Source organism: Coregonus clupeaformis, chromosome 25 (genome assembly GCF_020615455.1).
Source record: "Coregonus clupeaformis isolate EN_2021a chromosome 25, ASM2061545v1, whole genome shotgun sequence".
In the NCBI taxonomy this organism is placed as follows: Eukaryota; Metazoa; Chordata; class Actinopteri; order Salmoniformes; family Salmonidae; genus Coregonus; species Coregonus clupeaformis.
Window position 1 is genome coordinate 9,015,754 of NC_059216.1, and position 14,865 is coordinate 9,030,618.

General features: G+C 40.9%; 2 protein-coding genes across 3 annotated transcripts; both read left to right on the forward strand.

Annotated features, from left to right (window-relative positions):
* Positions 1–1,743: 1,743 nt before the first annotated feature.
* LOC121539266 (delta-like protein 4) lies at positions 1,744–8,602 on the forward strand. Of its 2 annotated transcripts, none has more exons than XM_041847628.2 (11): positions 1,744–2,199; positions 2,366–2,629; positions 2,938–2,995; positions 3,632–3,898; positions 4,544–4,604; positions 4,779–4,909; positions 5,127–5,296; positions 5,621–5,837; positions 6,049–6,805; positions 6,938–7,046; positions 7,192–8,602. In XM_041847628.2, exons 1-11 carry the CDS (start codon positions 2,146–2,148, stop codon positions 7,195–7,197), a joined length of 2,094 nt encoding a protein of 697 aa, XP_041703562.1. In that variant the 5' UTR covers positions 1,744–2,145; the 3' UTR covers positions 7,198–8,602. The 2 variants fall into 2 exon arrangements, with proteins under 2 accessions (XP_041703562.1, XP_041703563.1); XM_041847629.2 differs by having other exon boundaries at positions 3,635–3,898.
* Positions 8,603–13,113: 4,511 nt separating this feature from the next.
* Positions 13,114–14,615, forward strand: LOC121539747 (glutathione-specific gamma-glutamylcyclotransferase 1-like). The gene is made up of 3 exons (XM_041848456.1): positions 13,114–13,287; positions 13,601–13,636; positions 14,250–14,615. Exons 1-3 carry the CDS (start codon positions 13,114–13,116, stop codon positions 14,613–14,615), a joined length of 576 nt encoding a protein of 191 aa, XP_041704390.1.
* The last annotated feature ends 250 nt before the right edge of the window (positions 14,616–14,865 follow it).

Here is a 14,865-nt window from a genome sequence, read left to right on the forward strand (position 1 = left end):
TTGTACAGTTATTAATTTACCACCTCTTAAATTATTCATGTGTATAGATGTTTTGAAGTGTGTATGAGGGGCCTTGGGTATGACTCATTAGCACAGTACTGAAGGGTTGAGTTAACCTCTCATCTACACAGACCAGTCTGAAGACTCCAGCGATTCTCCACAGGACCAGTCCAGTGTGCCACGGTGAATGGTGGGAAAAGGGCTCCAGTGCAGTGGAGATGTAAGATGTCCGGGCCTCTTACTCACATGGCTGTTCAGACTCAATAGTCCATTGTCCCTGTGCTCAACAGAGTCGCCTTCCACCAATAAGTCAAACGTGGGGGGTGTAAATGAGGTCATCTCTGCAGGAGTGTTCTGTCGTGAGACACCTTCATCTGGCCAGGGAACGGTTAGTAAATCCTGTTCCCTCACTCCGCCACTGTAAATCCTGCTGGACAAGGCAGTCTGCTCAATAAGTGATAAAGCCAACAATGCTGCTACCCAGCATGAGTCTATGTGTGATAAAACTGTATAGAGGGTTTCAGTGATTTGTTTAAGTCCTACATTTACTTAATTGGGTTCATTTTGGTTTCCTTCTCTCGACAATCATTTGATCTTAAAAAGGAAAGAGGGAAAGTTATTTAACAGCTTGGCTGGATATTACAAGTTCAATAAACATAGCTGTTTAAGTTAAACTAACATACAGTGAGTAGGACTACAGTCAACCCCCACTTCATTTTCCAGAATTGGCTGTCTTCCAGTGAAGGTCATATAATGGTGATTGGTTGAGCAGGTGGCATGGTATTTTACTGGGCATTTATTTAATAGATATCAACAAAACATGAACAGGGTAATTAACACTTAGTTTACACAAAACATACAACAAGAATCAAATGTGTTTACATGAAACACACAACAATAATCAAATGTGTAAACAAAAACATTTATAAAGTTGAAAAACAATATTGATTTAATGCACTAATAAAAGTACATCTCTTGATAACCTCTGTTACAGTAAGTCTGTGAGAGAATGAGACTGCCAGTTTGGATTTGAGCAGTTCTTCACATTTCTGAGGAGTGGGCACCTTTAAAGAGTTATGATTTTTGAGGCCCATGGTTTGGATAGAGCTCAGCTCATTATCATACAGCTGTATGGTTATCTCCCGCTTTGTCTTCACTATTCTATATAATATGTGACATTAAAAAAGATGTGTGGTCGGTGATAATGCGAGGCACGCGACCAAAGAGGCACGCGGCATCTTTGGGGATGAGGGCGCACCCAATGACGCACGGCCAATTGGAGAGTGCAAAATGGATACACAGGTAAAAAAAAAAAGGAAAGGGTAATCCGTTCTTATATTCATTTCGTAATTACTGATACAAACATCAAATAAAGAGGATGAAAAGGAATTGCTATTAATTAATAAAACAATAATTACTTAAAATATATTTGGAATAAAAATGTGTAATAAAATGTGATTTCTATTTGTTAAACAAATTCAAACCTACTATAAGGCTACACGTGCTGAAAAACCCTTTCAGTGAAACAAAAACATATCAACAGATGCCGAATTGTTGATAGTCAAAAGTCTGTCTCCTGCGAGAGACAACGGCAGGATTATTACAATTGGACATGAGGGTTGGTTGCAGCAGGCGTGGATGGAAAGGGGCGGCGTTTATTGATTGACAGTATTCATAATGAGTACACAAGTATATAACTTGTGCCGAGACTTGAAACACCCTTCATTAAGAAACAGAGTGCTCTGTGACTGATGTCCTGCCACATTTTCACAACAATATTGGCGCCACCAGAAGCTTTCTGTATAAGCAAAGCGCAAGAGTTGCATCGACACAACATCAAGAGAAAACACATTTTCAGCAGGATCAGGATGGAAGGTCAACGTAAAGACAGAAGGATGAATAAACTGTGGATATTGACGTTACTGTTATGCGTTTAACCTGCATCTCACTGTCTGGATAATAAGGTTTCTCAACTTCTGCGCGTTTTGGATTGCGGAGCTCGGGTCTCGTCCAAAACGGTTTTGAAGAAGGATTTATTTATTTCTCATTTCCAAATTTCATATTTCATCATCACTGCTTGGAATAGGAGCCCTCTGTGGAGAACAGGTTATTTTTCAAAGGATACGAACCGATCTTTGGAAAAGAATGGCAACTTGGTTTACCTTTATCATCGCAATTATTATAACGATTTTTACGCAGGTAATTTTATAGTTAAACTATTATTGGAGTCGTTCATGCCTGTGTTGACACAGCAACAGTGTAATAATACACAATATAATAGCATATAATACGCCTATAATAATGCAGAATGTAAATGATTGCAATTAAATATTGTTCTACATATTAATTGATTGTCCTCCTTTAGGTTCTGGGATCTGGTGTATTCGAGCTTGATCTTCATCAGTTTCAGAATAATAGAGGTTTGCTGGCAAACGGCATAGCTTGCAGTCCAGCCTGTAGGACTTTTTTCCGAGTTTGCTTGAAGAACTACCAGACCGTAGTGTCACCAGGTGACTGCTACTTCGGCAGTGCCGTTACACCTGTACTAGGCACCAACTCGTTCACGGTCATGGAGGACGGCACGTTCACTAAACCTATTCGCCTGCCAGTCACCCACTTTGCATGGCCGGTAAGACGCTATAATACCACATTGAGGTGGTTGAGAATATATCTGCCTATTGATACATGGAATAACGGTGTTTGCAATAAGATGGGTGGTGAAGAGCTAAGCATAAATCAAACGACTGCACTAGCCTATATGGATGTGCATAACATGAAATATGAGGATTTATGATAACATGTTATTATGTTATTAGCCTAGTCTACATATAATTCAATAGATATTATCTAAAGAAAAAAAAGAAAAGAAAAAAGATGTGCAACTGAAAAAATGAAACTCATTGTAGGCTAATATTTTTTATCCACCTGTCCTTCTAGGGCTCGTTTTCTCTAATCATTGAAGCATGGTATTCTCCTTCAGCGGATCTACCTGAAGGTGAGTGGCGCGCTCCATACATGACCACCACTAGAGGGATACATGGCACTGTTACAGATGCATGACAAATACTCCCTATGCACTAGATTTAAATCATTACGCAGTATAAATAAATGCAATTTATACAGAAATGTTGCAGTTATAATGAAACTTGGAAATGTGAACGTGTTGATGTCCATGTGTCATGATGAATTACGTGCAACAGAACACTTCTTTCATGCTCTGTGTCCAACACAATCGCACTTCCTCTAGTTTATTTTAAGCGTGGGAAAGTGTGCAAGTCTTTAGTGAGGATATCTAAACCTTGCCAAAAGCCACTGACTGCCTTTCCTGTATTTTACACCTTTTGCTGTTCCGCCCTTTGGAAGGGGAATAATGGGTTCAAAATGTTTTGCTGACATAAAGGAAGATGACATTTCAATCGCAGTTGAAAAAATTGCGCACAGGCCTTGATATATGCCTATCATAAACTGATAACTTGCATTAAACATTTACATTCTATACATCCTATTGAGAGAAATAATTAAAGACAATGTGCACTGTTTGTTTGGCCTTTTTAAAAAGCATGCAATCATACAGTAGTAGCCTATTTGATAGGCCATACTATCTTGACACGTGTTTTGTTCTCTATCCCAGCAGATACAAACAACCCTGCCTTATTGATTAGTTATTTTGCCATTCAAAGAAAGTTGGAAGTAGGGGATGAGTGGTCCCAGGATGTGCAGAGTGTGGGGCAGACGGAGTTAAGGTACTCATACCGGTTCATCTGCAATGAAAATTACTACGGGGACAGTTGTTCCAAAATATGCGCTCCAAGAGACGACCATTTTGGCCACTACACCTGCAACCCTGACGGGCAAATATCATGTCTACCGGGCTGGAAGGGACACTACTGCGAAGAACGTAAGCAATCAGAATAAAATGTTCTGGGTTTCTTAAGAATACTTTTCACATTATGTAGCAGGATGTTATTTCTAGAAGTATTTGCATAATAGGACCTATAGTGTCGAGATGCTGGTGCTCTAGAAAGGCTTAGATTTGCATTTTGGAGTGACAAGGATGAGCGAAAATAGCGCGGCGCGCTCCCTCCCAACCCAGCCCCTTCACCCCTAGATTTCTCACCACTTTGGGCACATGTGGGTAGAATAATCCGGGTAGCGTTCTGGGAAAGCAGCACGCGCCGGGTTAATCGCGGCATTATTATCAGCCACGCGCCACTAAATTGCGGGCTCTATTGTTGAGCGGTAGGGCAGCAGCTGCAAACAGGGTTCAACAGCCTACGAACAACAATGGGGCAGCTGTCCGCTTTTGAGAGCAAGCATCTGCTCAGGCCTAACCAGCCGTTAAACACTAGTCTTGTAACCATGCAAATTCAATGTCACAACACAGAAACAGCAAATGAAGGTTTAATTAGAAATAGACAGGTAACAGTTTTGATACTACAACAGTGGGAAGGGGATACTTAATCGAAGCCAGAAGCTTTATGATGTATTGTTGAATGAGTTTACAAAAAATTAAGTTCCTGTTTTGTCAATTTTTTGTATGCAGCAATTTGCCTTGAAGGGTGCAGCAAAATGAATGGAAATTGCTCAAGGCCAGGAGAGTGTGTGTAAGTATACAATAGTTATTCTATTGTGTGTGTGTCTCTCTCTGTGTGTGTGTGTGTGTGTGTGTGTGTTTACATGCATGCTTGCCTGCCTGCATGTGTATATGCCTGCATGTGTATATGCCTGCATGTGTGTATGCACACAGTGCTAAAGGTGTGGTGTTTTGTCTGTGACAGATGCAGAGAGGGCTGGCAGGGAACCTTCTGTAATGAGTGTAAGAGGCATCCATCCTGCAAACATGGCACCTGTCAGCAGCCCTGGCAGTGCTCCTGCAAAGAGGGCTGGGGAGGCCTCCTCTGTGACCAAGGTCAGTGTCTTAGGCTCCTCTGTGTCCTGCTGTGAAACAATACAGAAGTACTGCTGTTCAATAGCCCATAGGGGCAAACCACAGGACATGCTATATGACAGTAGAAATATGACATGTTCCTATAACATTGCAAGAGCAAGAGTCATCAGGCATCCTGATTATGATAGGAGACTAGAGGCAGGGAGTAACAGTTTTTCATATACACATTCATCCACAGATCTGAACTATTGTACCCATCACAAGCCATGTCGTAACGGGGCCACCTGTATGAATACGGGCCAGGGAAGCTACACCTGTACCTGCCAGCCGGGCTTCACAGGGGACAAGTGTGACAGCGAGGTCAAGGAGTGCGACAGTCAGCCCTGTCGGAACGGAGGCCAGTGCTTGGTAAGCCCGGAAAGCCTATCCATTTCCCAAAACACACAGCACACACAGGCTTTCCTGTTATTGTTTTTCCTCTATCTACTCCACATCTCTGGGCCAGATAGAAGAATGCAACAGACAGACCTTTAGCCAGTTCACATACTCTCTCCTGTAAATGAATGTAATTCAAACTGGGGCACAGGGGGCATGAGAATTATGAGATAATAATGTGGAGTCGCAAGGGCATCGAAATGAGAGGCACAGCAACAAACCTACACTGCTCTTTTTGCTGGGATTGTTTCCTGTGACAGTGGGCTGTGATAACCTCTGTCTATCTGTGGCCAACAGGACCTTGAGAACGGCTATAGGTGTGCATGCCCACAGGGGTTTGAGGGGACGCACTGCGAGCACAGAATGCTGACTTGTGCCGATTCACCCTGCTTCCACGGGAAGTGCAGAGAAAGGGACAACGGGCGGAGCTACTTGTGCGAGTGCCCAGGGGGCTTCACTGGACTCAACTGTGAGAAGAAAGTGGACAAATGCACCTCCCTGCCCTGTACAAATGGTATGTGATAGTTTCCACTCTCTCTACATCTCAACAACAACGATTAGAAGGAGTTTGTTTATTGTCTTTGAGTTATTTTCTACACTGTCAGTACAGAGCACTTAGTCAAACAAATCAATTTGGAATGTTCTCTCTAGAGACATCTGCATTAGAGCTAACCTAAAGTGACTATGATGTGCACTGTTTGATAATGCTGGTCTACTCTGTTCAGGTGGACGTTGTGTTATCCACGGCACCACACGCTGGTGCAGCTGCCGCTCAGGATTCACCGGCCTGCGCTGCGAGATCAACATCAATGAGTGTTCCATGAACCCCTGCGCCAACGGAGCAACTTGCATGGACCGCATCAACGAATATACCTGTATCTGCCCCCTGGGCTACACCGGCCGCAACTGTGACAAGCCCACTGACAGCTGTGCCTCCAAACCATGCCTGAACGGTGGGACCTGCACCAACGGGGCCAAAGGCCAGCCTGCTGACTGCACCTGCCCAGCCCACTTCAGCGGCACCCAGTGCCAGTCCTACGATGTGCCTTTACTCATCCCCCCCAGCCCCAGACCCAGCCCCAGTCCCGTCAGAGAGCCCCAGGACAGGCTCCACTGGGCAGCCATCTGTCTGGGTGTGGGCCTGGTGGTGCTCCTGGTGCTGATCTGCATGGTGGCCATGGTCCTGCGCCACATCCAGCAGCAGAGGAAGAGGGAGCAGGACTCAGAGACCATGAACAACATATCAGATGTCCAGAAGGAGAACCTCATATCTGACCTGCAGCCGAAGAACACCAACAAAAAGGTGGACCTGGACCTGGAGGTGGATTGTCCCAGGAAGAAGTTCCAAAACCACAAACACATCAACTACCACTTGGACTACAAAACCTCCAAGGACTACAAGGATGAACCGTCACAAGAGGATAAAGATGACAACTGTAAAAAGACCATAGAGGAGAAAATGCCATTGAGTAGAAAGTACAGGTAAGTTCAAATGCTGCCTGCAGATGACAACCTGGATAGATTTTGACCTACTTCCTATTCTCCAGTTTTTGATAAATGACAGTGGTTTGGATTTGTGTTTAAGTGTTGACATGTTTTTCTTTTCATTTACAGTGAAAGGCCAGAGTGTAGGGTATCAACGATATGTTCTCCAAGAGATTCTATGTACCAGTCTGTGTTTGTGATAGCAGAGGAGAAAAATGAATGCGTCATAGCAACTGAGGTAAGCTTATTTTTTCAAATTTCCTCTGAACATGTTCCTGCAACTCTTGACAACAGTTATCAATCAGCAATGCAAAAGTTGATCAAGGTTTCCATTATATTGCTCCGATGATTCAACTAGTTAACTTTTTTTCTTCTACTACCAGGTATAATACATGGAGGGTATCAGCCATTCTGAAGAATGGATATCTTCTGGACTGTTTACAGTGTAGAAACAGACAGGGATTTATTTCACTGTGAATTGCTGCTCTTGAAAACTTGATAACTGGACCGAGCCGGTGTGCTCTATGAATGCAATAGGACTCAAACTACAGACCTTTGTTAGAATGTAAGGACTGAACAGACTGTGAGAAATAATACACAACTTGGACTTTTGGATGTTTCACCTTCAGGGTGTACTGACAGATTCAGCCCCTTGACAGGACGTTTCCCACCATATCCATGGAAAATAGGCCTATGTGTTTATGCCAGCATGCCAATCAGCAGGACGAGAGGGCTCTTTCTGGAGATACTCCACCTTATTGTGATAATCAGAAACCAACCAATCAACTTACTGCCAACAAGCCTGTGGAAGGAGCCAGCTACTTCCATTTACCCTGGTGATGTGCTATGCAAAAAAGGAGACTTTGTTTAATACACTTTCAAGGAGAGAGAAAAAATAATAGAAACGGTTCATTTTATGAGAATATTTTAGACCCAGGCCTATGTCAATTTTGTAAATTACCTGTTTTTGTTTTGAATAATTTTTTTTCAGAAAGAATGTATGCATCCCGAATCACAGAGCCTTAAGTATGGGTTATAGAGCTTGATGCCCTGCTTCTTCTTGGATCCATTGCACAACAAAAAATGAAGGGAAAATACTTTTAAGAGAAAACAACTGATGCAATACAGTGCCAGGGGGATTCAAGAAGAAGCTATTTTTACTTCTTATTATGCAACATTGGCCAGAAATGAGACAAAGAAAAACAAAAGTGACTATCATACCAAGGATGCCTATAATTAGAATTGACATTACTGAACTAATAATGTTTTTTTTAAAGATTAGTATTTCACTAGTTATTTAAATATTATGAAGCACTGGCCTTTCTATTATGTTTTATATGATTATTTTGTATATAATGTATATTTATAAATTTAGAAGTCGGTGTACAACGGTTTTCAATTTGATGCCCAAAAAGTTGAATTTATTTGAATGTTTAATGTTGTTGTGATTGTTGTTTTTTAAACAATGAAAACATATCTGGTACACTGCTGTTTGTTTGCTTCATGTTGAGTAGAAGTGGTCAACTATAGAGCTTTAAATATGCCTAAATATTGGAATGATCAAGAACCTTCAGTCCATCACCTGGTGTGGAAATGGCTTCATTGTCTAGATGATGTATGACCTTGTAGCAGTTCTAATAATCCCATGTATACAGTGGTGACTGGTGAGTCAATGTGATGTGAAATCAATGTGCACGCAATCATTTAGTGGACAGTATTGTATTTGACAGCAATGTGAGAAATATGGACAAAAGTTATATATATAAAAAAAAGGAATAAAAATGTTAAAGTAGAGTACACAGAATGGTCAATATTTGTATGGAACTGTTTCTTTCAAAAAGAACACCAATCTCATCCTTAAGCCCCTTGTCGTCAAGAGTTCAAGTTGCTTTCAACTGGCTTAACACTAGAAAAGCTGGGTCTCAAGGGATCCCCTCCATTTGAGGCAACGAGCAGTAATTGTGACTCAAACGCTCTTAACAGTCTAATAAATACATCTAATATATGCTATCGAAAAAAAAAAAATGGCTTGTGTTTATGAAGGTCTGGGTAACATCAGAATAAGAAAAAATATATATTTAAATTAACTCAATAGCATGTTCATTCATGTATGTTACTGTAGGCTATCTGTTGCCGCATGTGACTCTGTAGGAGGATTTGAAAAAGTCAATTTTTGGTGCTCAGGACAAAAAATTTACAAAATTGTTTGTGATATCGAAATTCTTACTACATACATGTGTTAAATAGACTTATTTAGGAAAAGTCAAGGATGGAGGGGGCATTACTTAAGAAATTGTAGAGATAATTGAATTTTTAATTCACATTGAGTCAAAATGACTCACTCTGCTCTTCTGGTGTTAAAATGTCAAGCTGTTTACTTGGACGTCCACCCAATAAGCTAAAATACTGAGACGAGGAGGGGGCACAATCTGGAAAAGAGGCTACTTAACAAAACCAGGCAGATGCTTTGGGGTGTGACCCTACACCACTGGGAAAATCAGTGCCTCCTCTCTAACTGAGCGTGAACGCAGCAAATATGGCCCCAAGAGTCCAATGCCAAGTTACTGGCAGCCTTGAAGGGGTGCTAAAGCCAACACATCACCCCAGCCAGTCCAGATCTCCCAACAAAAATAACTATCACATGCTTAACACCTGATCATCCATCTCTAGTATTATTTTGATTAGTTTGATTAATTATTTTGTCTTAACAAGCCTAACACCCAAACTTTTGTATTTTTTACATATTCTTTCTCATTTTATAACCGTTTCATTTTATAATCTACCACAAAGCCACGTATTTTCACTGTGTTATAATCAAAGCATCCTGTTTTTGGCCAAGTGACATCATTTCCTGCATCCCGTCAGATTAAAATGCACAGGACACCGGCCAACAACTTTTCTCACACATCTGTTACAGAAAGTCTGCATATTGATAGCATTTAAACTCTCCCTTTCCTATTTCCTATGGTTACAAATATCATGATCAATTGCTATATGTATTTCACAAGTATAAGATGTTTGATTATAAAGGCATCTATTCATCACAAAAGTCATTGAAGTCCTATAAACAACAAACATAGTGAATGACTGATTGAAAGAGAGTATGCTAAATGCGCTTCAGGCCAGCTTGAACAAAAGAGTATCAGGTGCTCGACTGAGGGACTTGTACATCCAAAAATATACCTTACCAAAGGAGACCCCAACTAGTGACTATCCAGAAAAATAAAGACAATTGTGAATGACTGCTTTACAACACTCAAACAATGAGAATAAAATCTAAATTAAACCTAAAACAGTTTAAAAAATAGAGTGTATTGACAATAATTTGCATGTTAACATTGAGGAAAGGGCATCTGATCTCAGGAAATACAGTAACTACAGGACTTCAGACAGAGGTTTCCTTTCTTCTTGTAATGTTCTTAATTAACACATGGGGGCAGTAAACCATACATGGAAGGTACTTCCAACATTTCCTTCAATACTTAAAATGAGAATTGGATAACTAGAGGCTTTGACAATGAGGTCATTACAAACAATTTAGTCTAATGGCATATGCAAAGCACGGGGAGTATTCTATATTTTATGATTTTGTGATGAAATCAAATAAACTATTGTATATGGAACCACATTATCAGACTGTGTTGTTCATGCCACGGTAGGACCAAAACATCATTGTCCTAGCCAGAGGTCAAAGAGGGCTGAAGGTAAATCGTCTGCTTAAGCGTCATTCATTGATCAGGTATGATACAAGCTTATATAGGGTGATAGAGAGACACCTAAGAAGAGAACAGATGTTTAATGGGCTTTACAATACTTGGATCTTATTCTGCAAGCTAATGCTTCTATTTATAGCTAATCTCATTAGCTGCTTCTGCGGTATCACACTATGTGACACTCAAGGATATAATGGGAGCTCCATTTTCACACATGGTTAAAAAGAGACTGCAGGCTTGCTGCTTGCCTTACTTTCCTGACTGTGGAGAGCAATGAAGCAAACATTGATATACGTACAGTACTTCAAAGTACTTCAAAGAGAGTAAACATGTCTTTTTCAAACACACTACTATTGCACCAACATCCATGGTGGAATTGCAAGTTCTCAAGCAAAGCATTTTTACAGGATATACTCAATTCAACTGACAAGATTGGACATTGGACAGCCAGTGTCACTGTCAATCTATGTATAACCAGGGAACATAACGTAAGAGCTTTCAACATCCTGTGAATGGGGCAAAAATAGCTTGCAGTTTCTGTGTTATGTAAACTATTCTCTGAAATACAATGAACGGATGGAAGAATTAATGAATGAAGAAATTAATTAATTAATTATTGAATTACTTTATATTTCTGTGTCTTTTATGTGGCTCATGATTATTAGACACCATTTTCAGTAAATGAAACGACTACAAGATTGCATGTACAGTAGGCTACATTGTACATTACTTCCAGTGACACCCCAAGTAAAGATTAAATGACACACTTAATAAATCCCCTCTCTTATCAAAATCAATTCAGACAGTAGAGGAGAGTGGGGTAAGTTGAGCAATTTTTTTCATTCAGCATCACTCCGTCACTAGAATTAGTATTATTTTCTAACAAAGATATCTACATATATTTCCCTGGAAATAATCAGAATTAATGTAAACATTCCAGTTTTGAAAACATAGCTTGTCCAAAAAAAGTGGTCTCTTGGCACAATTTACCACAGGTATGGGGTAAGTTCGGCCGCGGGACAGGGTATAACTCACCAGAAGCGGGTGGGCGGGGCAAGCAGAGCAGGGAGGGTGGAAAGGACGGGACAGGCAGAGCAGTGACAGTATGCTAGCAGGATAGTTCATATCTCCAGTCATCTTTGCTTATAGCGATGTTGTTTTCCATAAGTAGACAAATTAGTCTAATTTAGCATGTATGCTAAAGCCTCAACCCTTAGCTACCTCTTCCAATTCAAATGAGCTCGAAATAAAAGTGAATAATGACAACATTTGTATTGTTTTGTTTGACTACAGCGCCAGTGATAAAACAGAAAAATAGAGACACGTTCTAATTGAGCAGGCGTCAAAGCCGGCCCGGCTTCGTTTGGGTCATTATTCAAATGAATGCATTTTTTTTTACACTTGTAACCTAGGCCAGGCCCTGTTGTTACCTCATATCCCAGTGATAATGCCTTGCATTACGCTATGAAGAAAACACTTCAATTTGGTCAACTTACCATTGGCTAAAAAATTGGCTCAATTTATCCCATGGCCATTGGCTCAACTTACCCCAAGGCAAACATTTAGACTATAATTAGGCCACTCAGCTACAAGGATGCACTTTCATGCTAGGTTTAGGACCTCATATTGAAGCTTATAGAGACCCCAACTGATGTATAGAACAATCTTTAAATGATCCACTTTAGTTTAGATACAAGCATCATGAAACCTCTAACACAATACATTCATTTGACTTGGTGAAAATATTTTTGGGGACCCAATTTGCTTACCACTTTTTCCATGCCATGTGGTTTCTTCCTTCACAGACTCCATGAAATGATGACCTCTTCCTAAATATTTGGTCAAATTATACATTTTGTGTATGGTTTCCTAGAAACAATGGTGGCTCAATTTACCCATTTGGCTCGATTTACCCCCACTCTCCCCTACCATGTTATTGTTGTCAGTGTCTTCGTGAGATACGCAGCCAAATCATTATGGCAACATTGTAACATTCGAAAACTGGATTCCTGAGAATGTTTTGCTCTCGAGAAGGTTTCTAATTGGTTGGCTTGTACTTCTAGTACGACGAACTTCTATGATATCATTGGTCAGCAACGTCTTGGTCTGATGTCCCGCCACAACACATACACGTGTCTGTCTGTACTGTTATAGTAGTACTGCACATTGGCTGATAGACACACCAAACTGATTGTACTGATAGAAGTTGCAGTGAGAGATACTAGGCCTATGCATCAGCTCTTTTACATTTTATCAACATCTTGGGGTAGGCTATGATAGGGTTATTACGCATCAGCAAGACTATTTGAAACGCCAAGGAATAAACATGGTCAGCGATATGCATTTATAGAGAATAGTTTAGTAGTCTCACGCTTCGGAATGCATCTACAAAGGAGAGTGAGCTCCACCGGTAACATCGTAGAACAGCTCCCACTGGCCACAGACCTCAATTAAACGTCAATTCCACTTTGGTTGTGGAAACAACGTTGATTCAACCAGTGTGTGCCCAGTGGGTTATTTCTTGACAGAAGAAAATAGGCAACATTTTACATCTTCTCTTACATCTTACCTGAACACCACCAACGAACCATAATGAAGCTTCTGGACATTACTACATCAGAAACACCAAGCCTGTATATATTCGGATATGGCTCCTTAGTCTGGAAACCAGACTTCAAATACAAGAGAAGCAACGTTGGTTATATCAAAGGATATAGTAGACGCTTCTGGCATGGGGACAATTTTCATCGAGGAGACAAAGACATGGTAAGTCTTTACCTTCAGAAATACAATCAATGTATTTGCTGCTGCTGTAGACAGACATAATATTATCTCAGATCAAACTGTTGAGCTTCAGGAAGTGGGAGGTCAAATAAAAAGTCTGATTTGTGATGCAAACATATTGGTTATGGAAATGTCAATGCACATAAAGGTCTGGCATGGCCAACAATACCTAACCAGATAGGCTCACATGTAGTAGGCTACTGTAGCCTAAGTGGAAATGAATTGGTAAAACAATGCTGAGTGTGCCTGCTCTCTTTATCTCTGTCCTTATCTCTCTGGTCCTTATCCTCCACAGCTAGGTAGAGTGGTGACTTTAGTGGAAGATCATGAGGTAAGTGGCCTTGTTTCAAAATAACCCAGAACACACCTACAGCTCACATTTGTTTTGATCCTGTCTACCATGAATAAGTACTGTACTTAGTGTTGTAAAATACATTGACACTGGCATGTCCAGAACATTTTGAATGGGGTGGATATACAGACCCAGTTTAGGGGGGCCATAACATATTGAACCTTAATCGATGCAAGGTGGATTTTTTCAATATAATTATGATGGTTCAACATATGAAATGCTTCAGCTTAGGTTTTGTACATTTCCCTGATCAAATAAATCATAAATAAATTCCAAAACACTTGTTACAGTGTTTGGATTCAAGGTCAGGATTTGATTTAAAAGTATTAGCATAGATCAGTAAATTCACTTGAAAGTGGCATCCAGAGTACAAATTATACTCTGACATTAGAGGGGTCTCTATTTTTTATGGGCTTTATAGTAAAGACATGTAATTTAACTTTTACCTTTTAATGTGTCATGAACACAACCAGCCATGATGTTGCTGGTATAGTCCTTCATGTTTATAAATTGAACTTTGTTGACTATTGACTTACTCCTTGAAGTTGAACTTCTCCTGTCCCAGTCTAACATCCATCTCTTCTCACTGCAGGCTTGCACCTGGGGGGTAGCGTATGAGGTCAGCGACTCCCAGATGGAGGAGTCTCTGCAGTACCTGAATGTGAGAGAGGCTGTGCTGGGGGGATACATCACCAAGATGGTGGAGTTCACTCCCAGAGAGAAGTGCCAAGGGTCTCTGCTCGCCCTGGTCTACATCGCCACCTCTGACAACCCCACATACCTCGGGCCTGCCACTCCCACAGAGATAGCTGCTCAGATTGCCATCTGCAGAGGCAACACGGGCCACAACATAGAGTATCTCCTCCGCCTGGCTGAGTTCATGAGGCTGTACTGTCCCGAGGTAGAGGATGACCATCTCTTCTCCATAGAGGCAGCCGCCCTGGCCCTGGTCATCTGAACAACCAGGGCCAGGGATACTCACATCAAACCAACGATACGACCACTCAATGCTACGACACGCGCTACCCTACTTGTTAATGTGATCAATGTGAAGACAATAACAATATGAAGACAGTGCGAGTCACTACACCTCATAAAAAAGGGTCAACATGTCATGATCACTGTTTCTGTTGTCCATTGTCTGTGAACGCCCATGACATTGAAATGTTTTAAGCTAAAAGGGAAATGAGATTAGAAGTAAGGTAGTA